This window comes from Xenopus tropicalis, chromosome 1, assembly GCF_000004195.4.
Source record: "Xenopus tropicalis strain Nigerian chromosome 1, UCB_Xtro_10.0, whole genome shotgun sequence".
Classification (NCBI taxonomy): domain Eukaryota; kingdom Metazoa; phylum Chordata; class Amphibia; order Anura; family Pipidae; genus Xenopus; species Xenopus tropicalis.
This window is the reverse complement of record NC_030677.2, coordinates 173,133,017-173,160,567: the sequence shown is the minus strand read 5'-3', so window position 1 is coordinate 173,160,567 and position 27,551 is coordinate 173,133,017. Positions and strand designations below refer to the sequence as shown.

The following is a 27,551-nucleotide window of genomic DNA, read 5'->3' as shown; positions in this document are numbered from 1 at the left end:
GGGCAACCAAGTAGCCAATCATAGGTCTTAGCAAGACCTGTTTAGCAAGAACCTTTTTTATGCTTGTGTGGCTCACCAACACTTATGAAGATCCCTGCTCTAGAGTCTTGCAGTGTAATGCAATCCCACTTTTATCTTGTTCCATTGCGAAGTAATGGATTCTGGAACTTGAAGTCCCTCTGCTTTCTAGAGAATCTGTGTTCCACCGGTTATGGAAAGCAGAGAATGTATCACTTTTCAGTGAAACAAAGTGTGAGAGAGGGTTCCGATACATTCTCAGCATAAGGGATTTTGGGAATCAGTTATCATGGAGTTCTTCAATCTGTGCAGGTATGTTTGTGTAAAAAAACACATTTATATTTATATCTGGAAGTTCAGATATATTTACCTTTGTAATGTCCCAGGCAGGCCGTAAGCTGAAATAAAATCACCCAAATCAATAAATAATTGATTACACAATGTTATGAGTATTAAAAATACTTGATCAACTAGTTGCAATGTGCAATTACAGTTTTAATTGCAAACACAAGTCATGAACAACAATACAGGAATAAAAACGCTATAAAATCATGCAAATTAAATAGCTTGATTAGTGGTCAAAATACCAGATCCACTGGGCAGGCTGCAAACTAAATATATAAGGCATCTAAAAAAATAGTAAAAAACTATAAAAAAAAGGGAAGAATTTGAATGTGTATTTCTGTATATGTGTGTGTGTGTGTGTACACTTGCCAGTGTTATGTGTGTGTATATGTGTATCAGTAGAAAAAAACGAACAACAGTAAAACACAACATTGTGTGGCTTACCTGGAGCTACAGGAAGTGTCCAAATATCAGAAATGTTTGTGCAGTGTGGGATCATTTCTGGAACAATCGATTGCCAGGATCAATCTCACCCCTCCTAGGCTTGTTTTCTCTGAGCTGTGGTGGCATACAAGGCTCTCCATTGGTGGCTAGAACCAGTGCTGAGCTGATGTGTATTACTTCAAGTGCCAGCAAACTTAATGGATCCTAAACCTTGGCCTATCAATGCATACGATTTATTTGGTTGGCAGGAAAATGAATTCAGTTTTTCAAAGGTTGCTGCTCCATTTTTTATAGGGTGAAGACACACGGAGCTACTAGTAGCAGCTACATGTCACGACTACTAAAATAGACAATGCTGATCATTTACTGATAACTTTCTCTAAGTGTGTTTTAGCTGTTACTAGTAGCTCAGTGTGTCTTCACCCATAGAGCTTTTCAGTATGAAGGCACTGAAGGCACCAGGTGTTCTCCTATGCAGGGGAACGTGAAGCTGGCGGTGGAAGCAATCTTTACCTGCTTGTACCCCAGAAGCATATACTTATGTTACCCTCCTCCATTTAATAATAAAAAGCCATACAAAAAGAACATTACATTTTGGCTGGTATTTTATTTTTAAATACTTCAAATTTTAATACTGCAAGATAAAATATCCCCCAACCCCAGAAAGTGGAAATGCTGAGAATGTTTTGCTTGTAATGAGTGAAAATTAAGGCAGTTCAGCCTTTTTGCACTTAAAGCGGAGAAACATCTTATCATTTACCAACATCTATTTCTCAAACACAGTAGTGACCAAGAACAACAGGCTTGTGGTACTGAATATAAAGTCCATGTGGCGAGAGAGAGCGCATCTGTCTGTGCATGTACACTAAAGATATCCATTGGATGACACAGCAGCATGTTTTTCCCATTGTTGAACCAAAGAGAAACCAGGGAGAACAGATTCCTTGCAGGTATGGCCCTGGTTGAAATTGAACTCGGGACCACAGTGCTGCAATGGCCAACCACTGGACCAGTGTGCTGATAATGGTGTGTCCCCTTTAGTCCTGTAACAACTTTCTTGTTTGTATGAGTGAGATGCAATCCATTCTGGCAGCAATAATTTAATGTTTAAAGCAGTCTCCAACCCAGTTTGAGTTGCTTGTCCAAATGTTCCATATGTTCATAGTTGTAGAGATGGACAGTCATTATGTCCCGCATTCAAGTTTCTGTTTTAAGACGTGAGGCCTGTGTGGTCTTCATGGTTTTCACACTGTGCTTTGTATCTCTACTGAGAGGAGAAACACTGGACTCAATGATGCTCTCCTTGGACCCAGCTCTTTTCTGTAAAACAGAATCAAAAACATTCATAGTGAGGTGTATTGGAGCCCCTTATACACACTTGTGTATGGTACAGCTGATGTGTTCAATAAATGTTGACATTGTATAGATTTCATTAGTGTATATCTCACCATAATGGCCAAACCCTCCCAATACCAGGTAACAGGAACCTATAATGACATAAGATGCTCCTATATGGAAGATTAGTTGGGTATTTTCTAAGAAGGCACTTTGTGTAGAGATTAATTCATTTATTTGCTGTGGTAGAGACCTACAGCGGTACACATGGAATTCCCACAAAGCGGTCTGGTTTAGGTAGGAAGTTTTCAATTAGCCAACTGGGCGAGCAGTCTGCAAGTACCTTGCTATGGTAACCAGGTAAACTGCAGCTGTTATCCTTCCCACCTGCCCCTAGCAAAGCAGTATTTTTTCCCTATACCTGGTTGATCCACCTCTGGAGTGACATCACTTCCGGTTTTGTGGGTGCCTGAGTTGGGTAGTTTGTAAACCCACTGTGGGTGGGTTCAGGTAGTGGGTCTGAGTAGGAGATATAGTTGGGTGGCAGGTGTGGGCCAGGTTGCAGGTCACTGGGTTTGGGTTCGGCACAGGTTTGCCTAAATGTAGCTGCGCAGGACTCTACACTGTGGCAAGTGCTTCTAGATTAACAAATAGTAATTAAAGTCATGGGTTGAACTAGATGAAAATATGACCTTTTCCAAGGGCCCTTAAAGAACAGAGAGGAATGAGATGCCATAAATACAAATGAATCAGTTCCATGGGCAAGCACATTGACTGCCTATTCAAGATATTTGAAAGCTAAACATGATAATGAAGCAGCTAGGAAATCCAGGGCAAGTGGCTCTGGGTTGTCTCCTATGCCAGATACTCAGTCTCAGAGAAGAATGGCATATATGTGCCACTGCCAGGCAAAGGAGAGATTTACTCACCTGCTGCACAGAACCATGAGTGTCTGAGGCACGTGTCACAGTCAGAGGAGGCACAAGGTCATTTTTTGAACTGAAAACAAGAAATGTGACATCACTGTTACTCAGTAGAAGGCAAATTAAGCAAAGAAATGAGCCACTGCATGGAAACAGATTTGGTCTTGCACATTAGGAACAAGGAACATGTCAGAATCACTAGACTTCTATCAAGTCAATTCCTGTTATTTGTAAACTGAGTAATGTCTGCTTTATTTTTCTTACTGCATTTTTATTTTACATGGTGTAACCTGTCTAATGCAGTGTACCCTGTAAGTACATAAAACACCTGTCTGGCAACATTTTTCAAATGTGACTTACTTGACTTCTGACAGTACTGATCTCTCCCCATCAGAACACTGAGATCGTCTATACTGGCGAAAGCTGCGGGGAGAATGGGAGTGGCGAATACGGATAGGGTCACCCTGCGTTCTGATAAGGGAATAAAGCATGTGAGAATATGCTGATAATAGTTATAAGTCAGTATCATACTACCTTTTACAGCAAAATAATCAGCCACCAAGGTAAGTGCTGCAGACAAATAAATACATTCTGTATATGTACTGTACAGCTGAGCTGGTGCATTTAAGGTGAGAGAACTTACTCTATTTTCATGTATGGAATTTCCTTTAATTGTTCTTCAGACAAACCCGAGGGATCAACCAGTTCCTTCCTGCAAAATAAATCAAGAAAATGATCTTCCAAGAAACAAATCAAAAGGATTTGCAGCCAAAATTTCCGATTATCAGTGTTAAAGGTTAATATGGTGAAACAATGTTGACAACATAAAGAAAGTTTTGATAGTGACATCAGTCAGTTCTATTACACTTGTCCTCCACAATATATCATTACAAGTGCCACCCCCCCATACATCGCTATAGGTGCCACCCCCACACATAAACTACAGGTGTCACCCCCATACATCGCTATAGGTGCCGCCACTCCATACTTTACTATAGGTGCCACCCCCTATACGTCACTATAGATGCCACCACTATACACCCCTATAGATGCCACCGCTATACACCACTATAGGTGCTAGCGCTACACATCACTATAGGTGATGCCACCCCTATACACCACTATAGGTGGCATTTTAAATAGAAATTTGCCAAGGCAAGCAATTTCCCACCCAAGCACAACCCAGGTAGGTAGTATAGGAATATGTGCAATAAGCCATACAAGCAATCAATACTTTTCTACTTAATGCCTACTAAAGGTATTAGAAACACTACTGTACAACACCGTTACAACTCCATGGATGTTATGTTCCACAAATATGTACTGGCCCCAAACCTCATACTTTTTACCCATAAGCCACATTCATATGTAAAAAGAATTGAGGAGCAACAAAAGCATGAAAAATGTTCCTGGGGTACCAAATATAGGCTGTGATTTGTTATTTGGTAGCCTCTATATGGACTGGCAGCCTACAGGAGACTCTGTTTGGCAATACATCTGGTTTTTATGCAACCAAAACTTGCCTCCAAACCAGGAATTCAAAAATAAGCATCTGAACAGTCCAATGTTTATATTGTTATCAGTCTAGGGTGCTAGTAGAGTGGTAACAAATCTGCAACTCCCAGCTTTCTCTGTTGTGGTTCTGTTTAGTTCTGCAGCAGCTAGAGTGACATGTATAATATAGTTCAAACAAGAAATAAAGTACAACCAAGAAATAAAACCTTGGCAAAGAAATAGGGTCAAATAACTATTGTATTTCCCATGTACTGTTAAGATATGTACCTATTTACATATTCATCAATTAAAGCCATAAGCTATTCTGTATTAAATGCACTTGCCTCAGTATGCAGACTAATAACACAAGCTTTCCTGTATTTTATTTTCCCCCAGATCAGCAAGATATGATGTGCATGCTAGCTGGGCTCTCCTAGGGTGGGGTACAAATATTTAACACAGAGCCAATATAAAGAAGACGGCTGCTAAAATGCTTTCCAAAACAGGCACTGCCCTATGCTTTCCCCAGGTACAAATATAATAACAAAACCTATTGCTGCCACCAAGTGGCAACCTTACCTAACTGTCAGAATCAGTGTGCCGTTCTGTAAACTGACATCAAGGGCAATAAGATATGCGACTATTTTTATTATTACACATGAGGGAATACATATGTCCACAAGTGGCTAAATTCTGACATCACTGCAGTTGCAACAGGGCAATGCTCTTGATGCTTCACTGCAATTCTGCAAAATGAATGTAACTGCAGATGCGCTTCACAGCAAACTAACTGCACTTGTAGATTGTAAGCTCTTTTGGGCAGGGCCCTCTTGTATTGGTTATTGATTGCTTTATATGTTACTCTGTATGTCCAATGTATAAAACCCACTTATTGTACAGCGCTGCGGAATATGTTGGCGCTTTATAAATAAATGTTAATAATAAAGTCACTCAATATTTTTGTCTGCCTATCGCCATTTTCAGTGTTCACTAGCATCGTTACCAGTGTTTCTCGTGCAAGTGACACAAGCAGTAGTGCAGTAGTGCTCGATTCAGAATGGAAGGTAAGAATAGCGCACAGAGTGGATTTAGATGCAAGTACATTTAATAAAAGGGGTTTTAGGCACAACTCACTATAAAGAAGTTGAGGGATGCACTTCCAGAAGTAAATGAGCCCTATGTGCAGTACATAAGGAAGTTTTATTTATGACATGGACCAATACATGAGGGTGGCCTTTTAACAGAACATGTTTATTATCTCAGAAACAGCAAAGTACCACAAACTGGTTTCCATGTATTCCCATTCCTAACAAAGGACAGGTATTACCCTGCTGAAGCATTGCCCCTCATCCCTCATGCTGCCCCAGCTACTGTGGTTTTCTATCACAGCTGGCCCCCGCCCAGCCCACGGCTTACCATAAGATAAAATAAATACACTAAGTACATCATTCTATCATACTATCCTCCTAGTACATATTGTAGTGTTATATACTATATTATAGTACCTACAGACACTGCTTCTTCCACACAGAAACTATATTCTGAAACTATATTCTATTATGCCAGCAGCTGCAAGACATTGCCAGGGAAACAACTGGTCTAATCGGTTAACAGCCATTATAGTCCATTTGTGTTGCATTTTATAAGCCATTAAATAACTTTCCTGCTATATTAAGATTTGAGAAAAAGCATTCGTCATTGAAAAATGGAATCTGTTCTTTGCAGTTGGATAATTTTAATAGCTAAATGAAAGGTATCCTTTAGTAGACAGTATATTACCCCTGTATTTTGCATTATGGCACCAAATTATAAATTCATATTACCACAAAACAAATAAAGTCTTTAATAAAGGCATCTAATACATTGGGTAGATAGTTGTGAAATTAAATGTGGTGCATAAAGTCAAGGTCGGACTGGGGGGTGAAGGGCCCACTGGGGCCTGCGCCCATAGCCTTCCCCCCCCCTCCCTCACAGGGCCCCCCACCCGACGTCCTTCCCTGAACGCGTAAATTTAACGTGTCGGGGGAGCGCCGCAAGGGTCGGGTCTGGGCCGACGGGGCCCATTAGAGCCAGGGCCCACCGGGATTTTTCCTGGTGTCCCGGCGGCCCAGTCCGACACTGCATAAAGTCGATCTGAGCACTATACTCACTACTCACTTGGCACAGGACTGAACACTACAATCTTCACAGGGAAAACCACAGCACAGACCTTCCTTTTGGGTTCAAACCCCTCTTTGTGGTGAAACAATTGTTCAGCCCCCCCTAGCTTGTAACAAGATTACATGAATACACTGTAATTCTGGGAAAACAATTCAAGAATTTCTAGGACTTCCCCTGCCTGGGTGTATGGATGTATGGGTGCCCCCCACAGTTTGGGAACCTATTTAAATTTGGTATTTGGGTCACTGCTATTTTTCCTAAGATAACAGTAGCATCCTTTGTGTTCCAATGGAGTTTGCCACACTGGCTCTTTTCTATTACAGTTACCCATATTGAGATCAATAGCCTACTAAACAAATCAGAAAGAGCTAACTTTATTAAATTATAAAATCAAAGGCTACTAACCTCCTGGCAATCAATTCTTTTTCAGCTTAGTAACACTTAAAGGACATGTAAACCCAACACACAAAAATTTAATTATTGAACAGCCTCTTTGAAAATACCTGCCACACTGGTTGTTCAGAGGTTAATAGTAAGGCTGCAACATCTTTATCACTTAGCTTTCCTTCTCCTCCTGTAACCCACTCAGCCCCCTCCCTCAGGAATTTGCTTTGGCTGTTGGCTTGTGGGCATGCTCAGTTGTTCTAAGCTCAGATTACTAAACATGCCCCCCAGTCTAGCAGCCAGTGAAGAGATGGCATTGCTGGTTCCCATAGAAACTCAGCTCTAGCTGTCTGCTTCCATTTTTTCCTCCTAACCTCCTCTCCTGAGCTCAGCTCAAACAAGGCAGAACTTTTATCAAAGACAGTTGTGCCTGTGTGAGCCTGTATTCTTGATGAAACCTATGCTGAATAAGGGTCTGTGTGTGTATGCTATTTGCAGATTTAAATGTATCCAATTATGTATCAGAGGAAAAATGGCCACATGGTGAAAGCTGCTATTTGCTTTAGGAAAATGTGATGGTGCCGGCAAGCAGAGGGGATATATGCAGTACAAATGATGCCATTTGGGTGGGGGAGACGTGCCCAACTGATATACACTGTAGGCAAATGTAGGCTTTACATGTCCTTTAATAAAGTACTGTAAATAATTCTGTAGCAGTTCAACTATGAACTTTATAACCTTTAAATCTATATAATTTCCCATGTGGCCAAAAGGAAATGCCCTACTTCCACTGCATCAGTAGCTGCAAACTATGTTAATCCTTTTTATGTGCTAATCACAAAGGATAAATAGATCAGTGTTTCAGTGAGATTTATCCATGCCTGGAAAAACTTTTCTTCATTAAAAGAAAGAAACTTACTGAATGTGCTTCCATAACTCTTCCTTTGCTTGTACATCTGGGCTCCTCCTGAAACAAAACACACAGAACTTGATTGGTAACTACACAGCTTCTCTGCTATGGTGCAGGATACTCACAATGCATGTAACACCCAAAGAGATAGGTAAAGAAGTGTAGCACCCAACTGCACTGTCCACTGTAAACTGGCATAGAGTTATGTGGGTTCTTGTAACCATGGTGATTCTGCTTATCTTAAAAGATATCAAAGATATTATGAAGAGATTGAGGCATCTGACAACTTTCTATTCTCTCAGTGAAAATAATATTTCGTTGCTATCAGTGCTAACATTCTTCTTCTATTCTAGAGGTGATCATTTGTTTCCATGGGTAAATATATCCCCAAGATTTTTATGCACTCACCCTGAACATATTTTAGTCACAAATAGCTTTAAACCAACTAAGGACCAAGCAAACAAGTATAGCACTGTTCTTGCATATGGCAGCTGTGCAAATTCTCTATATTCACCTGTAGTTCTACTAGTAATGTTCTATAGTGACATATGGAAATTGTTTTGAATTGCTCTCTCTTTGTCTTAACATGGACATTAGTGTTAAAAGGGGTTCATACATTGAGAACTGACACAGAAACACAAATAGGAGGTGTTTAGTTTCTCAAGCTCTGTATATGGAATCATGTACATCAGTGAGGTTAGGTCCCTGGGGCGTAACTACAGAGGAAGCAGACCCTGCATTTGCAGGTATAGCCCAGGGATGTAGAGGGCCCAGTAAGGCCCCATTTAATTAGCAACTCCTATATATCTTTGTAGAAAAAGTCAATTTACCAATGTTTTGAGGCCCTAAACTGAATTTGCTATGGGGCCCAGTAACATCTAGTTACACCACTGTTAGGTGCTGTACTAAATGCTGCTGCTCCTTGTAAGTGGTTAGGACTTTCTGACAGGTAGTCCCTTATGCCCTTCAATAAATCTGCTAGTTAATTAGTAGAGGACCAAGATCCCAGAGGAAGGATCAGCAATTAACTGTATACGTGTTAGGTTTATGTAAATGAGCCCTAATGAAACTGCAAGTGACTGCCCTACTATAACATTTGGCATTCCCATCAGGTTTGATGGTGCCCTACTGAACTTCTCAGTTAGAATATTTACAGCCTGTTCAAGCCTGCCAACTGCAGCCAGAATGAGATCTGTGCAATTCTATTTGCCTGCTGCCTTATGAGGGGACCTATTACCCTTTGATGTTCGTTATCACCCAGAATTGCTGGGATGAAGAGCCAAATATTCTCATTATCTTAACCCTACACAATATTTATGCAGAAGTTATACATTTGAAAGTCAAATATAACATTAGTCCCACAGGCTTTGCTAAAATGCTGTAAATTAAACTTATTCTTATTCCTTTTGCATATGATAAAAAAAATGTTTACATTATTGCTAAACCCTTTGGTCAGTAAAAATGTGGCTTTTGTGCAATAAATAATTATGCTAAAGGGGGCAAAATGTTACGCAATCGACAATATATAAAATGCTTAATAGTTATGGTCAGAGCAGTGTCACTGGGACCTTTTATAGTAAGAAGGTTAAGAGTGAGAGAAGACACAGAGTCATGCTCAATAATAACTAGGCAGTGCCTAATACTGGGGAATGATATGTTACAGGGCCACCTTTTCTAGAAAAAAATACCAACATTTCTAGGTTTTTATATTTCTTTCCTAGTCCTGTCAGTGCAGCTGTGAGCAAATTTAGTGGAGTTAAAATGGCTGAAATATTGTAATTAAAGCGGTGGTTCACCTTTACCTTGACTTTTAGTATGTTAAAGAATGGCCAATTCTAAGCAACATTTCAATGGTATTTATTATTTTTTAGTATAATGCAGAGAATATTATTCTGAGACAGTATGCAATTAGTCTTTATTTTTCATTTGTAGTTTTTAATTATGTGCCTTCTCCTTGCTTCCAAGTCTCATTCAACCACTCCCTGGTTGCTAAGGAAATTTTTTAGCTGCTGAAAATTTTTAGCTGCTGAACAAAAATTCAAATAATTAAAAAAAACTACAAATGAAAAAGAAAGACTAATTTCAAATTGTCTCAGAATATTCCTCTCTACATCAAACTAAAAGTAAACTCAAAGGTGAACAACCCCTTTATTGTATAATAGAAAGTTGCTAAGATTTATATTTTACTTTATTAGGCAAAATGTTATTTTTGGGTTAAACAATAGGTATGCAAATGGTTGCTCTCTGGGTACAAATGCTTGTTTGTAAGTGTGCCTGCGCCATGGTGCCCAGTGCTGCATCCTCTAGCAAGTGAGCAAGAGTAAATTACCATTACTTAGTTTCAAAATTTAACAAATGTATAAAAATAATGAAGTGATTGTTGATGAATTAAAAGTCCCCCCCCCCCAGCATATTACAGTATGTAAGATAAGGTGCAGGGTGCTTAGCGTACGATCGAGATCGATGTCTGGATCTCCTGTAGTTCGGGTCAGCCTGGTTCTTCTCCTTTTGTCTTCTTAACACTGCTTCCCATTGTGGGGCTGAATCGACCATATCGTTTTCCTGCCGTAACCTGCAATAAACAGATATTTTGTGTTTTGTATGGAAATACATCAAAATCATTGTCATGAGATGGCGCTGTTCTGTCGTCAATAGCAAATCCCTCAGCACTGGGCAAACCTTAAGATCCACTTCTTTCTCTCATGCTTTAATCTCTACCACTTGTGAAATACAATTTTTCTTATAAATGGAACATAGTTTCCCAAAGAATGTGAGGATTTTGCAACCACAAAATCATTTCTGTGCCTGCAGCTGGTGTAAGTACATAGGAGCTACTGTACTATTGTTAATGTGTATTATCCCTACAAAAGGAAAGTAACATGGTGCTTTCTTACTTAACTAGCCTTTTGCAAGCCCCAGGCAAAACACAAGCAGCAATGTGGTGCAGTAGTGAATTTTAAATACATGTGTGCGAAATAATGCCACTAAATAGAGATGAAAGCAAAAGGCTGGTGACATTAACTATTTAAAGTGATACTGACACTAAAAAACTTTTCAAAACATTAATGTACATTAAAATTTGCCTATAGGTATAAGGGTGGGCAGACAGTATGGAATGACACTGCATTGACCCCAGCTCATTACTCCACTAAATATTTGCCCTGAGGGCTCACAGCCTGCACAGAATCTAGGACAGGCTGAAATGTATGGCAAATAGTGCTAATTAGTGCTAATAAAAATTTTCAGGTCAGACAGGTAAGTGATTAAAAGTCTCTCAAAAACCACCTTTCCACAGTCTCCATATTAAGCCATTACCAGAGAGACCTGACAATCCTTAAACAGTTACTGTAAGCGAAGGGGTTATAACTAGTGACATTACTTTATTTTCTGCCCGTGCATGGTATATTCCTTTTGGTGCTTCAGCTCTAACATATGCGGGAGATGTAAGAAGAGTTTCCTGTGTATCAGTCTGCAGACAAATGCTATGTATGGAAGGAATGATAGGATAACAGCACTTGATGACAGTGATAAGAACAGACAGGAATAACAAACATGTCTGAGAGACAAGCAAACAGAAAAATTACACTGACATTAATATAAGCAACTTTTCAAGTGCATTCTCCGAGTGGCACCATGGGATGGCAGCCTCCTGCTGACACCAAGGAACACGTGGTTGGCACACTCATGCTTTATGTTTGAACCTATTTATAAGTGTATTTCTCTTTTATCAGCTGCATCCCCAGGGGTGATTGCTAAGAATAAACAGACTTCAAAGACCTTGTGATTTTGATAATAAATCAAATGCAATTACCTGGCTTTATGCAGTATGGTGAATGTTGCAGAGAATGTTCTGGTGTGTGGGGTTTGTTTAGCAGTGATACTCAGATTCCTTCCTGGCTCAGCAGGAATATACAAGCCTCTCCTAGGGATTTCTCATAAATATTTAGTTCATAAGGACAATGACATGGGGTGATATGGATTGTTTTGTTGCCCTGGTTCAGTGGTTGGGGGACAACATGTCTCAAACAGCCCTTTCACTATGATTGGAACTCCCCTGAGAGTGATTAGTAATTTCCATTGTGGATTGAAGAAATTACGAACAAAAACACTGGGGTAAAAAACAACAACAACTCCAAATCACCTTGTGTCATTGCCCTAAAATTAGATATTGTGATTACTTGTACAATTGACCACTCTAGCATTTTTTATTTGTTGCTTTAAATCTAGCAGTACATACTTTTTCAAGCATAAACCCTGATTATCTGAATACACCAGTATAAAAGGAACTAAGAAGTGCATGTGATAATTTCACCTGGCTTACATTCTGAGAAAGGAGCAAGAAAAGGCATTTAGCCGATGGGGTGCTCACTAGCTCTGACCAATCCAGGGAATCCTTTACAATGCTGGCATGAAGATCACAATAGTTACGTGCTTGTTGTAACAACCTTATATATCTGCCACAATAAGGGCTGGCATGCTTTCCTTCCTGCTTCTCATTCCTCCCCATTAATATGTTGTATATGCCACTGGTCAAATGGATTGGAAGCCTACGAGGGGCCACATATGATATGGCTGCCTTCCAATTGTACCAGTCATTTTTGCCATCATGGTACACCAGCAGATGACATTTTCAAATCTGCCTGATTCCCAAACCAACTGATATCCATATTAAATCAATACTGGTCATATTGGCAGGCCAGCATACGTGTACCAATAACTGTACGATTAGCTTTTCGTACAATATTAGTGGTACATGCGTGTCCAGCTTGAGTACAGACAGGGGTTAATCATTTCTCCCTCAACATTAAATTCATCCCTTCCAGAGCCTTATTCCGGTAGCATTATGCAAACAAACCACAAATAACATATTTGTATTACAAAGTATTATGGGTTTGGAGGGTCGTTCCTATTTAGCTATAACATTAATGAGATTGCTGGAGCAGGTCTGCTCCTTAATGACATGCTGTTTGTGGAAGTTCATTGTAATTCACTTTATGAGCATTTGCACTGCATTTTACTGGCAAGATTTGATTAATTTATCACAAAGCTGTCTTCTGTATTGATCGCGACAGGCACAGAGCTGGAAGAGTAATGTGCCATAGAGTGGTAATGTAAAAATAAGAGAGCAGATGAGATATTCCCTTGACAATGAGATAATTAGAATACAAGCAATCAATGAAGACTGTTTGACAAAGAAACAAATCCTTTTTTCTTCTTTTTTTAACCAGCAAAAATTTATAAGAGCAGCAGCAATCCCTTGTACCATGGGTGCCTTGAGTGATATCTATGTTCTTTTATGAATCTGTACACTGGCATTTATTTGCACATTAAAGTACAGCTTCTAGGCCAACAAAATAATCTGCTCCAGAGACACATTGATGGAAGGTCATAAAGTTCAGCAGCTTCAGTCTTTATTGGGTCACTGAATTCTTTGTCACAGCCCAGTGTCTTCACCCAAAGGGTCATTAAGTTGATGTAACTATAAAAAAAAACTCATAAAATGCAAAATTTCCCCACCCCCTGTCAGGGACTTGCAGTAAAACCCATTTTTGAAACAAAGCTGGGAAAAAGGCTGGTGGGCTATCATAATATATCAGTCACCTTCTACCAGTTACACACAGCAAGAGATACAGAATGCTTCTTGCCTATTGTTCATCTCTTGCCCATTGTTGGTCAGAATAAGCATAAGCTGTTGACAAAGGAAGACTGAGGCACAGGGATATACTGGGTGTGTTACTCTGTATATAGAACACAGCTTAGAGCAGGCAGAGGCCACTAATGTAATTAGTCCAGGGCTACAATGACCTCAGTGGCCACTTTCAGATCTCCAAATTAGCTGTTTGGGGATTGGTCAGGGACTAGAGCTGTAAAATGACATGATACACTGCATTTTTTATTTATTTATTCTTGTTCTAGAAATTGCAGATCCCGTATTAATTCAGTTATACCCAGGGTCTGAACTAGTGGTAGGCAGAAGAGGCATGTGCCTAGGGCACAAAGGTGGGGGAGGGCTAGGCACATACGTACCCTAATCCAGGCCCTTAGGCCCTTGTACCGCCCCCCCCCCCCCGACAGCTCCTGGATATCCACTTATCCCATCTCCGCCATGGGGTGGTGAGGTGGCTAACCAGGTTGCCTAGGGTGCCTGGCCAGCCTGGCCCGCCACTAGTTATACTATACCATACAGTTGGGAAAAAAGAACTTTCTGGCTTTACAAGGGAAGCTATAAAACGCCTATGCTTGTATTCAGTGTTCAGAACCAAACTTGATTATCCCACTCTGCAAAGAAATACTAAACTGCAAAAAGTCACACTTAGAATGGCATTATATAAATACTAAATGTGAATACATACAGATATATTAATTGCTTCTTAACACTTGGTACTACTGATTTCATTGTATTTTTGTATTTCATTTCGATGTTCCCCATCACACTGTTTATGTGATTTAAGAAATGGACAGCTCATATATATAAGTACTGCTACTACATACTGTGGCACATTACCCTTGTGGGGAAGGTATGTCTCTTCTAAAATGCTCTATAAGACTAGGCTGGAATCCTAGTTCAAGTATTGGGATTAATTAGTCATCCCCTGAGGAAAAGGGTGAGGCTGGGAGTGAGCTCTCTGTCTATTAAGTAAGAGGAAGTGATGTGCGTCACTGTCTCTTCATATAAACAAGGTATTGCCATTGAAATAAATCCCCACATAAAATACATACAAGTTAGTGAGGCACTGCCTGCCAGAACTACTTAATTCCACTAGATGGTGCTCAGTGTTCCTAGTTGTGTATGCAGTGGCCCTGTGTACAGTACAAATCTATGCCTGGTTTCGCCTGAGAAATACATGAAATTTAATAGATGAAGGATTCAGCTTCCAGCCCAAAACCTAGCACTTTTTGCAGAATCAATCAATCACGAGGCTTTAAACTCTTGCCAACTGCATCAGAGATGATGCAGCTTTGTCAGTTGTATTTACATTTGCATGAATGTAAATCGCCGGTGGGATAACATACGCGTCGCTATGATTTCCCAAAGTCGTTCCTCTCAAGGCAACTTTGGGTGACTTCCAGAAAACATAGTGACGCATATGCCATCCCACTGGCGATTTACATTTTTGCCGGTGGGATGGGATTGCGGGGAGATTAGTCGCCCGCGGCAATGAAGATTTGACACGGGGTGACTAATCTCCCCGTCTGCCACTGCCCTAAGGCTACAATTTTATTGTTGTTACTTTGTATTACTTATCATTCTATTCAAGTCCTTTGCTTTGTATATTTTAGTCTCTCATTCAAACCACAGCCTGGTTGCTAGGGTAAATTTGACCCTGGCAATGAGATAACAGCTGCCGAGCAAGAAGCTAAAAAACAAAATTTAAAAAAATTAAGACCAATTACAAATTGTATCAGAATTTCACTATCTGCTCCATACTAAAAAGGTGAACTACTCCTTTAAGATGAAAGTGTTGGATGGATCTGGATGTAAAAAGAAATGTCAAAGGTGAGAGGAAAATGTTGGCTTAGTCAATCACAGACTGGAAAAATCTACTGAGCAATGAATAAAAACAAAAAGCTGGCTTTATGTGCAATAATGCATGCTTTACTGATTGTGCAGCTATTTGCCTACTCTCACATCAGGTCACTTGGACCTTAACGCTGTTTGTTCTCTGTCATGAGATCCGTAGAAAAAGAACTGTAAGAACTTAAGCTACAATGGCTCTCTCCTTTCTCACCATCATAGAAAGCACATGGTTTTCTGTATCTCTTTATCTGTCTGTCTATCTGAAACTGTTCATTTTTATATTGCATATACGTGGCAGCATGGTTAAAGTCACATATATGGCAGTGCTCCTTTTCAAAGCAGTGCACTATATAAACTAAGTATTATGCTGTTACTAATTTCTTTTGCTCACTGCATTTCATAACATTGTTTCTGTGTGCTGTATCTGCAGTTATCCCCACTAAGAATTTTTCAGAATTTCCATGTCTTTTGGGACAAAACGTTGAAGACCCAAAAGACCCACCGGCTATATCGCTGCTGCTAATTCAAAGAGAAAATACATGCAGTACAGTTATCCCACATTCCATGCTTACCTGTTTCTCTTCTTCCTATGTTCTCTGTTGCAGTTTTCAGATTCACTGCCACTACTTGTATTGCAACGAGACCGTGATCTAGATGGGAACAATGAACGTATTACTTTTGCAAACCTGTACAGAAGCACTCTGCACCTTCAAAATGCAATCTTTGTCCTAAGCCCCTATTCAGGGCAGTGCAAGGTAAAACCTTTTATAAAACAGCCCTGGACAACAGAGCTGTCCAAACAATAGCCAAAGTGCACAAATGAAGCAATAAATACATTTCTCAGCAAACTGTTAAAAAAGAATAATTCCAAACATGTATAAAAATGTTAAAAACCACTATGACATAGTATATGACATAGCTAACGAAGCATTAAAGTGCACACAGAAAACAAAATGCCTAGAAGTACAACATGAGCAATAAGGCAGTATAATCAATGCAAATGATTTGCTGGACAGCCAATACCCAAATAACAAAGCCAATGTGAGGCTGGGGTACATTTCTATTATGTGGTTTGCAACTATGGTGCTGCTTTAGCTCCGAACCTTGGCCATCTGGTGGCACATCCAACATGAATAAACTGAACTGCTAGAGGAGAATATAGCTGATATTGTGCAAATCCACACCTCACAGTAAGAGCCCTGCAACTATATGCAACTACATCAGCAGTGAATTATGTGAAGCAATTCCAGTTTTTCTAGACCTGTGCCATGCCCAATGAATAGTTCATGACATGAAAAGCCCAATAGCTTGCAGTCTTCTGTGAGAAAGAGAACTCTTGCTGGTCAGTAATTAACATTGCATTGCTGGTCACTAATAAATCACTTGGATAGCTCAAGCTGCACCCTTATTTACACCCTGTAAAGATTCTTGGGAGGCAGGGATTACCTCTGACTTTGTATTTCAAATTATCACTAGTACTAAAGGTTATTATGCCTTTTCATGGACTAACACCAGGAATGTTTAGCCTGAGCTTTCTATGGAACATAAAGATTTTCTCAGCAAGAACAGATAAACAGACCTCAGCAAGTAAAGCTTGCAGAAATTAGCCTCACAATTCTATTACATTACCCCCCAGGAAACTGGGTTTCACAGCAGAACAAACAGATGGTTCTGAAATATTATTACAGAGCTTTCACATATATAAATAATGAAATATGCATTACATAAGATTTACTGAGTCTCAGCAGAAGCAGAGTTATTTTTTTAAAGGCAGCAAACTCATGCCAGGGAGATTGTAATATGGATCAATTCATTTATAAACTAAATGCCATATTCCAAAGTGCAGCACCTTTTCAGATGAGATTAGAATCATGATGCCCTCTGGGATGTAAAGAAATATAATGCAAAACATTGTTTTTTTAATTTTTTGTTGTGATAATAGGGGCATGCATAGGAAACAGAGGTAGCGGCTAACATAACTGGGTACACATATTCTTGAAGCAGCCAGCCACAGGTGCCTTATCTTCACAGCACTCACACATGTAGAGGATACAGTGAGTGGGCTGCATTACTTTAGGGGCACACAGGGCGGATTGTCAGCCTGCGGATAAGCCTTTATAGGGCTATTATTGGTTTTTAAATCTTTTTTTTACTGGTGTTTACTGTTCTTGTTAGCAGTTGAGTAAATTCTTCCCAAAGGTACTGCAGGGAGACTATACAATCTGTTTTACATACCTTCTTCTGTGCTTTAGATCAGCTTCATCACCACTGCACTGTCCTTTCCTGCAAATAGAAACATGTGGTTAGGAGGATTCCAGATTTTTATCTCTCAAAGGGAATAGAGGTGATTCTCCAAAAAGGATTAAAAAGTCAGTGTTTTCATTTTCATGCAGGTTTGCATTTCCTATGCATGCCGTCACAAGAGGCATGCCTTTCTTTAGTCTATAGCCAGATGCATGCATTTATGCTTACAGTCTTGCAATTCCTGAGCATATAACCACAAGAAGCACAAATTGTCTACATCTTATGCTTACATATGCTTACAGCCACCAGAGACATTTATTTCCTATATCTATTGTGTATTTTCCAATCTGTTTTACAATGTTACTATTTTACTATGAATTGATTAGAATCCAAAATCCAGATCCCACTCACAGTACTTGGAACTAAATATCATGCATCTTACGTGCAACAGAATCACACTGGAGCAACTATAGCATGACAGATTAAAATACAGAATTCATTTCACAAAGTTCATCTGTAAATTCTACCATAATACCGTCATAACTTCCATGGTAAAACAATTTAGTTAGGGACAGCACATAATAATACTGTATTGGCGAGATTGACTCAGGATAATTGATCAAGCCCAAATAAGAGTCTCCATTGAGTTAAGCCTTTGCCTTTCAGCACTTTAGAGAACTGTCCACCATTATGTGCACGGATTTGTGTGCACTTTCTATACCTACTGCCAACTGAGGAATGCTTTTTCTATGCCTTCTACAACCATTTGAGAGATGCATGCCCTAAACTTAGAGCTTTCTGAAGTATGCATTTCCTATGCCTAGGCCACCAGAATAGGCCATTTATTAGGCCTTCACATAGGGGGATACTGCCATATGAGGAATACATCTCTATGCCACATGAAGCAAGCATTTCCTACACCTCCATGCAATACCTCCAGGAGACATTTTCCTACCTCCTCACTGGCTGCCCTGTTTCATTATCACTGCCAGACTGATTACGATGCCGGGGAGTTGGGAACTTTGGTGATTTGTTGCGGTCATTAGGAGAATTATACAATCCACTGAAATGAAGAAGAAACTCCTTATATCATATTATCAACATAAAAATGATATGACAAATATAAAAGTGCATATTTAAATGTTTTTATTTTAGAGTATTCAATGACAATAACTGTGGTTTTAGGAATGTTCAGCTTACCTTTGAGGTCCCTTTAGCTAATAACACACTTAAAGCTATATAAAACATTGCTATATCAGCCATTTAGCATAGTTCCAAGGATATTTAAGACAGTAACAGCTTTAAAACCAGCAATGACTGCTTGCTTGCAAGCTCTTAGATCCCAGCAGGTGCCTGGCTGGTCCAGAAGTTACAGCTATCAATCTGCACAATTCTGTTTTTAACATAATTGTTAATCTGTTTGATATCGCACTACAGCAAAGTCTTTTGAGATTAAACTGGGTCAAGGAAGGCTTTTGTAGTCTCTAGAAGGTGATGCTGCTGTTTCTCTCCTAATTAGAGAACAAGTGCTGTGATGCTGAAATTATATTTGATGATACATTATACTTGTAAATCTTACTTTAACAAACAAACAGTTATACGTGGATTAAGAGAAAGCATAAGACAACGGAAGCAATATCCCACCAAGCAGAACAGGCCAGTGTCAAATGCCCATGATTTTCAGAAGTATTTTTCCTGCTGCACATTTTGTCTATACATATTTAAATTCTTAGTTCTCTATAGTATAACATACCCTTTTTTCCTCTTATCAGAACTTCTTCTATTTTGTCTATTACCCTTTGATTGTCTACATACCTACCTAAAGCTCTCTCTACTCTTGCCCAGCATCCCTTCCACTTACATACCTTTCAGTCTTTCTGCAGCTTATATCATATCTTCATTTAAACAGACAGACCTAAAAAGAGGACTAAGGACTCCTTTACTACTCAATAAATTAAAAAATGTATTTATTTCAATCCATTAAAAGCATTAACAATAACAATGGATAGCCTAACGTGGTTCTGGGTAAGCATGAAATGTGTTAGGTTATCCATATGGGGTTGTTAATGCTTTAAATGGACTGAAATAAATACAATTTTTAATTTATTGAGCAGTAGAGGAGTCTTTAATATTCATATGCATTACCCTCTCTTGATCACTAGGGGGAGTATCCTAATACTAATCTATTTAGTTTTTCCAAATTTAAACTTAGTTTTTTGTTCTTATATTTTTGTCTAATTCTCTAAAAAGCGGGTTGTCTATATATCTCTGTATTCCCCATCTCTATAATAAAATATCACTCAGAAAATGACTTGAATTCCTAGAGGCTTCTCACATTAGCCTAGTCCACCCCAGCCTCGCTCTGCAACCAAACTGCATGTATGCAACAAACATGCCCAGCTACAAGCATACAAGCACATACTGCACTACTTTGTGTCCCCAACCTCAACAATTAAGCAAATATGAAGAGAAGGGTCACAATCCAGTTTTTTTTTTTTATCATCATCATCATTCATAAATATGTCATTGCTTAGTGATAAGTTATTTATACTTTTTTGCCATTAAAAGAAAGTTTTCATGACCTACTATATCAAACATGTCTCTATCATACAACTCATTCTACATTAAATAACTGAATCCATAAATCTGTCTGATATTCTATAAATATAAATGTACAGTACCTGGGAGTGCCATTTTCTTCCCATGGCGCACTTATTTTGCTTTTTTGAGTGTCTGGGCTTGTATCACGTTTTGCTTTCTTGGAGCTGAAATGATTATTAAATAAATTCCATTAATAACTTTCTTTATATTTAATGTCCTCCTAATACACTGACATTTATTAATGTGCCACCCAAATGTTATTCATACAAAAGCCTATAACAGAGTGCAGTATGGGTCTCATTTTCACCTGATGTAAGAAATGGTACACAGTGTGTCATGCTAATACATACAAGCAGGCTTTGTGTGTATTATGGTGACATCACATCCCACCAAGCAAGCCTATCTAGTGTATATACTGCTAATTTTTGGGAGGAATAATTATACAGGTATGGGATCCGTTATCCAGAAACCCATTATCCAGAAAGTTCAGAATTACGGAAAGGCCATCTCCCATAGACTTTTAAACAAATGATTCTAATTTTTAGAAATGATTCCCTTTTCTCTGTAATAATAAAACAGTACCTTGTACTTGATCCAAACTAAGATATAATTAAGCCTTATTGGAGGCTAAACAACCCTATTGGGTTTATTTAATGTTTAAATAATTTTTTAGTAAACTTAAAGCATGGAGATCCAAACTACGGAAAGATTCCTTATCCGGAAGACCCCAGGTCCGTAACATTCTGGGTAACAGATCCTATACCTGTACTTAAATTAGTTGGGCATGAGGCACTGGACCAAGTGACTAGTGGTATGTGATCTAGAATTTCAGGCAAGCTTTAAAATAAAAAGTGATCGGTTTAAAGGAAAATGCTACTCAACACCACAAGTCAGTTATGCAAGACTGGTCTCTCACTACAGCTCCATGTATAGACCTCCCCCACAACAGCAGCTTTCCCAAATCCCACACATACTGACAACAGTGTATATCAGAGCAATGACCTGCACATCTAAAGCAAAATTAGTCAAAGCTACCCCTTTAATAATCAGTCCAATCCAGAAAGACAGTTTATTAGAATAGCCTTTACCCCAAATGCAACAGATATATAAAACAATAAAACACACATTATGTATATGTAACTGAGGATGTGCTTCAACCTTTATAAACATGAATGCGAATGCAATGTGGAAATGTTGTGCCTATTAATAAGTATGTGTAATGCATGAAACACATCAAACCATATTTTGAGTGAGAACCTAATATTAGTGATAGATAATTGAATAAAATGATGTGTGGGTTTGCTTTATATGTATGGGGTTTTTTTCTGACCCTGACAAGAAAGGCTTTGCCAGCTGTCAAGAACAATTGAAAGCCATGTATGGCAAATCTACCAGAATGTATTAGTGTTGAGATATATTCTATTACCACATCAGCTTAAAATGTGTTGGACCTAAATAGGCAACCTTATTTCTAAGGCCACACCATTTCCCACAGTAATGGAAACTAGCAGCCTGAAACACACATCTTGGTAACAGGCAAACCTCATCTCAGAAATGCTTATACCCACCAATACCTAATAAACTATTATTTTTATTTAGCATTATCACTGCAACTGTTTCCCTTCTGAAGGCAGCGAACATAACAGGCACTGGAATATATTTTACATAAGGTGCATCTACAAAACTATAATACAAAGACTATTGATGCACTGACCACCTTATCCTGTATCAAAGCTTTACCTGAATCAGAACCCTCAGTTTGCATACTAAAATCTGAGTAACATCTCCTCAAAATTGCATTTATGGGATCTGGGATTAACAGAATCATAAATTCCATGTATCCCATAAAAATTAAAGAGCAAAAATCAAAAATAATTTACTTATAACCTGATACAACATACAGCAAACATATATGGAGGAGGTTACACATACCACAAGGCTTTCTCTTCAAGCAGTCTCAAAGACAAGCAAATCAATGATAATTGATTTGGAATTTTATTCATTATATTTGCTGGGTACTTTCTTTTTTTTACATTTCATTACAGAGAAGCTATTTTTACAATTCTTTTCTGATGTACACATATCCCTACCTGCATTACAAGAATCACAGCCACTCAACCCTACAAATTTTAAATCATAAATAAAGTTGGTGAAGTTGGCTAGGTGAATTTTCAGGACACTCACAAATTTCACACCAGATATTATACTATTTGAACTATCAGAGGTGATTAGACAAAAGGCCATACACTGGTAGATTTAAGTTGCCGATTCAAGTCCTTAAGACCTATTTGATAGTTTATTTGACTGTGTATGGGTCCCCCCAACTGGCCTCCCTGATCGATTTCTGGGCAAAAATCGGACAGGTTTTCTTGTAAGATCGGGGACCACATTGGCTCGTTGATACAGTCCTTGATCCAACAGCCTCTATACTAGACATAGTTTGATTGTTTGGCCAGTAATTTAATCGAATCAGCCTGATATCGGCCACCTCAGATGGGCATATCAGAAGAAGATCCACTCTTCTGGCGACTTTGCCAAACAAGAAGATAATTTGTATAGCTGTGAAATGTAACTACACATAGTTGACAAATTTGCACTAATCTAATAAACTGTGTCACTAGTGGGTGCTGGGTGTATTCGGCACTGGCCAGTGACCCTTAAAAGGCACCCCAATACTAATTTTGTACTTGTAATGATGCCTTCCCAATGCCACAATAGCCCCACAGAACAATTCAGTTATTTGTGTTTGCTCTTTGTCTCAACATAATACATTGTTCATAATATGTTTCTTTTCAAAGCTCTGATTGATCTTATAGTATCAAACCTACACAAACCTGTAAAAAGCAAAAAAAAAAATAATTAAAGCCCAAAGACTGCCATTTACAAATGGATTATTTATAGAAATGCACCAAATGCATACTATTTCGATTTGACTGAAGTCCTATTAATTACTACCTTTAAAGTTCATTCAAAATCCAAAAAATGCTGGGATGTTGCCAAATCCCAGATCAAATAATAATTTCTTGTGCACTTCTAATTTTTAAAGAATATCCATTCTTTTTAATATCCTTCTCTCTGGTCAACTATATAAAGCTTACTGATTCTATGGCTGTCCCTTTACATTTAATAAACATGTCAAACACAGGAGCAAGTTAGGATGACAAAAAGCAGCTTATAAGGCTTCAATTCTAGTGTTAAATCACAAGGAATATACATTAATGTGAAATGGCTCATACACCCAGCTGTATGTCATCTCAGTTGCTCTGAGTCTAACTTGTACTGACTGTGCATATATTTGTATATTTTCCCCTTAGGGTGATGCCATAAAATCAACTAAGTTAGTGCAACTGGTTTGGAAGACAGACCTAATTGCACGCTGGAATGGTAATCAAAGAAAGTCAATCACTTGAGTATGTCAGGGAAATCAATGGTGTCCTGGGGTTGTGCTGCCAATTAAACTACAGCTCACCCATTCCAAGAAACTGCTGCACAATTTGCAGATTTATCAAAGTGTAAGATTAGAGCTTCCCAAAGAAAAATTCACTCACTCTCTTTTTTGTTCCTAAGGGATTTATTCCTATGGGAGGTATATTTGATAAATGTGCTTCTTCTAAAAATCCTATTGAAAACAATAGAGAGTGAGTGAATTTGTCTGTGGTGGGCTGTAATTTCACGTTTTGGTAAATGTGTCCCTAAACTGTGGTTATACAAGTGATCTGTAAACATCTAGCCTAAAGCCTTGGCAACAACTGACAAGTCTAAACAAACAATACCACAGAAAACTGTGGAGTAAAACCATATTTCTTCTATCAACTACCACTTTTCCTGACAGCATAAAACTGTACCCATATAGAAAATTATAGTATAATTGCTTTTTATTTCAGTGATTCTATTAGAAAGAATGCCTTGCAAATTCATTACCATTTTTAATAATACATTTTATCTGCCTAAATTCAATCTACTGCTCTATCCAACTCATCTTTAAAAAAAAAAAAACATTTTGGTAGTAAAGGCATGGGCTATATTATTTCCAATGCTTGGGACCAGGGACTTTCTAGAAATCCTATAGGATTGCTTTGCAACCAATATGGATTCATGCAGCTTGGTTACTATCAAGTACAAGGTACTGTATTATTATTACAGAGAAAAATTAAATAATTTTAAAAAATTGGAATTATTTGCTTATAATGGCCGCTATGGGAGCTTGCCTTCCCGTCATTTGGAGCTTTCTAGATTTTGGGTACTTTATTGCTTGATGTATTTCAATGTATACAGAGAGAAACAGCTGTTAATGCAACCATCTAGTCACAAAAGGGACACTATCATCAAAATATAAATGTTATATTTATGCCTTTATAATGTTTAATGTTGTAATACACTGATTTTAGTAAATTCTGTGCTTGCTTGGCATAGTGTATTCATAGGGCTGTCATTCTGTGCTTTCTCTCAACAAGCAGCGATGCTGTCAAGCTCTGTGACTGTAAGCTCTCTTTATAGGGTAGAAGGCCACATCAGTAGATCTGTCAGTACTTTGTAGTCATTGTTTTCTTTTCCAGAAGCTTCAGTAAAACATGCAGAATATAGTTTGTCCTCTTGCTATTATGGAATGGTATAGCACAACTGTTCCACTTACCTAAAATAATGGGGATGAAAACCAAAGGGAAAGTTTTGCATTTTTTCATGATTTCAAATCACTAAAATAGCATTTTTTAAGAAAGGGCAATTCATGGGGATAATAATATTTAAAAAAAAGATTTACAGACTCTTTCTAACATGTTTAGTATTCTTTATTGCAAAATCAAAACATACCTTTTAACAGGAGATGGTGCAATAAATTTTGTGGTTCCTTCCTTGTCGCCCTGTTCCATATTTGTAGTTGGCTGTTCTATATTGTTTGATCCTGTAAAAAAAAATCTAATTCAATTTGCAGGATCTGATGTTAAGGCAGTGCCACATTATTGCGTTATATTAGATTTATTTCAGCATCATACACTTATGTCTTCTCTAATCTGCTGCTCAATAATCAAAATAGAGCCGCAGGTTATATCCACATGAGTAAGATGAACAGGTTCCTTTGAAGTTGCTTGTGCGATGCTGATAGGACTGCATTGTTGAATGGTTCTGCTGAACTCAGCATTCACACAAGGTTATCCTTTACATTACATTTGTGATTCTTCAGTAATACAGCACAAAGCTGCCTAATGGCAGCCCCAAAAAATGTGTTTCTGGTTGTATTACAAGCAATATAATCACATGCACAGCACATCATACATTTTCCTTGTGTTACACAGTAATAAAGTAAAAGGTCATCTGTCCCACATTCTCATTAAAAATGACCTACTACAGGGGACAAATTAAGATGGGACAAACTGAGATTTTCAGAAAAATATTCTAGTACTGACACACATTCTACTCATTCAGCTATTGAATTTAATGGATTTATGATTAATAATCAGGTTTAAAAAATGACCCATGGCATTCAAATATCATAACCAATTTAGGCTTACCTATATTTCATTTCTCTTCAAAATGTTTTTTCATTAATACAAAAATATCAAGTTGCTTATAGGAGGTCCGCCACTTTGGGGGTGCTTTAGTTAACAGGCTTTTGTTTTCCTTTGTCAACATGTCTTAGTCTAACTTGCTATCACATATTTTTCTAGTAAAGCAACTCTGTTTATGTCATTTCTACAATGTGATCACTATTCATATACATTTCTACATGTATCTCCATTCTTGGGGGTCCCCCTTAGCTTGTAAAAAGAGCTACAAATATATAAGCACATGACTGTAACAGCCACCTACCATATTATTACTAAGGGCTTATTCAACACATTAAATTAACATCAAAGGAGGAATTTATTAACATTAAGATTTTTGTGGTTTTATATTTTTTTAATACCAAGACTAAAGTCATTTAGTCACAAATGAAAGTCATTTATAAAAAAAATCCAAAATGAAAAAGCATGAACAAAAAAAAATGAGAAAACTGATTTTTCGTATTGTCAAACAAAAACCAGTGTCAAAAAAACCTCTAAAACCACAAAGCAAAGAAAGGGACATATGCCATTGATTTTTACATGATCTCGACAGGTTTTAACTTATTAACTTATTAAATTTATATATTATGTATATTATATTTTGTGTATTTTATGACTAAGAATATTTGATGACTTTTAAACTTTTTCATAATATTGTTACAATCATCTCTCCATTAGAACCACATAAAACAGTACAGTAACATATAGAAAGAATATGAATCTATGAAAGAAACATACACACATGTACATCATTTTGTTTTAAACCCAAAAAATTAATTGATGTAAACTTACTCAGATTGATAATCTGAGCAATTTTCTCTTATTTTCTGTTTTTAGTGGTCTCTGAGATTCAGAGGTTTAACCTTTTTAGACAGTTTCAGAAATACCATTTTTTGGGTTTAGATTGCCAAAAAAATGCTTCTAATAGCTCACCTGGCTGCTGCGTGAGTGCTGCCCTTTTGGGGTAAGTTTTACTCCGACTCCTCTCCACTCTTTGGTCAGGCCGTGGCAGTTGAATAGAGAGATCTCTGCTCATTTGATAAGCAGTCCTGCCACTGAAAAGAAGTGAATAAAAACATATAGTGAATGGCCTGTATTTTCTAAGCTGCGTAATTATTAAGAAAAGCAAGGGTTTAAAAAACTTCAAATCAATATGGGTCATTTACTCAAACCAGGGGAAAAAGTGCAAGTGTAGCATTGGGCACAAGCACGCAACTGTTATTGCTCATTTGGTGAGTACATATTCACCTCATCTGGCTACGGTCTGCACATTGGGTCAGGTAAGCAGACTGCAGTGTCAGGGGGTGTAGGCTAGTCCTCTCCTTGCCTAGGGCCAAAGAGCTCATTTGTAGCCTACAGCCTCTTCCACACCCTAACTTGTGAGTCTAAATCAGGGATCCCCAAACTTAATTCGTCAGCCACAGTCAAATGTAAAAAGACTTTTAGGGCTAGGATTGGCTATTAGGCAGCCTCTATGCTCACTATCAGCTTACAGGAGGCTTTATTTGGTAGGAAATCTTGTTTATATTCAACCAAAACTTGCCACCAAGCCATGCATTCAAAAAGAGGAAAAGGCAGGGGCGGGAGGCGGGACACCATCATGACTCCCCCTGCCCAAATCTCATAAACATAAT

General features: G+C 38.3%; 1 protein-coding gene across 2 annotated transcripts in view; it reads right to left on the bottom strand.

The window, feature by feature from the left end:
- Positions 1-1,394: 1,394 nt before the first annotated feature.
- The window catches only part of epb41l4a (erythrocyte membrane protein band 4.1 like 4A), a 121,642-nt gene continuing 95,485 nt past the window's right edge, over positions 1,395-27,551 (bottom strand). For both annotated transcript variants that reach the window (NM_001006909.1, XM_012960217.3), the window contains exons 12-23: positions 26,851-26,972; positions 25,187-25,277; positions 20,458-20,541; positions 18,732-18,839; positions 17,768-17,815; positions 16,105-16,182; positions 10,466-10,585; positions 8,023-8,070; positions 3,709-3,777; positions 3,426-3,536; positions 3,072-3,141; positions 1,395-2,127 (exon numbers count right to left, since the gene is read on the bottom strand). In NM_001006909.1, coding sequence (NP_001006910.1) covers positions 2,005-2,127; positions 3,072-3,141; positions 3,426-3,536; positions 3,709-3,777; positions 8,023-8,070; positions 10,466-10,585; positions 16,105-16,182; positions 17,768-17,815; positions 18,732-18,839; positions 20,458-20,541; positions 25,187-25,277; positions 26,851-26,972 — 1,072 coding nt within the window. In that variant the 3' untranslated portion in view covers positions 1,395-2,004. The remainder of the gene's footprint in view (positions 2,128-3,071; positions 3,142-3,425; positions 3,537-3,708; positions 3,778-8,022; positions 8,071-10,465; positions 10,586-16,104; positions 16,183-17,767; positions 17,816-18,731; positions 18,840-20,457; positions 20,542-25,186; positions 25,278-26,850; positions 26,973-27,551) is intronic.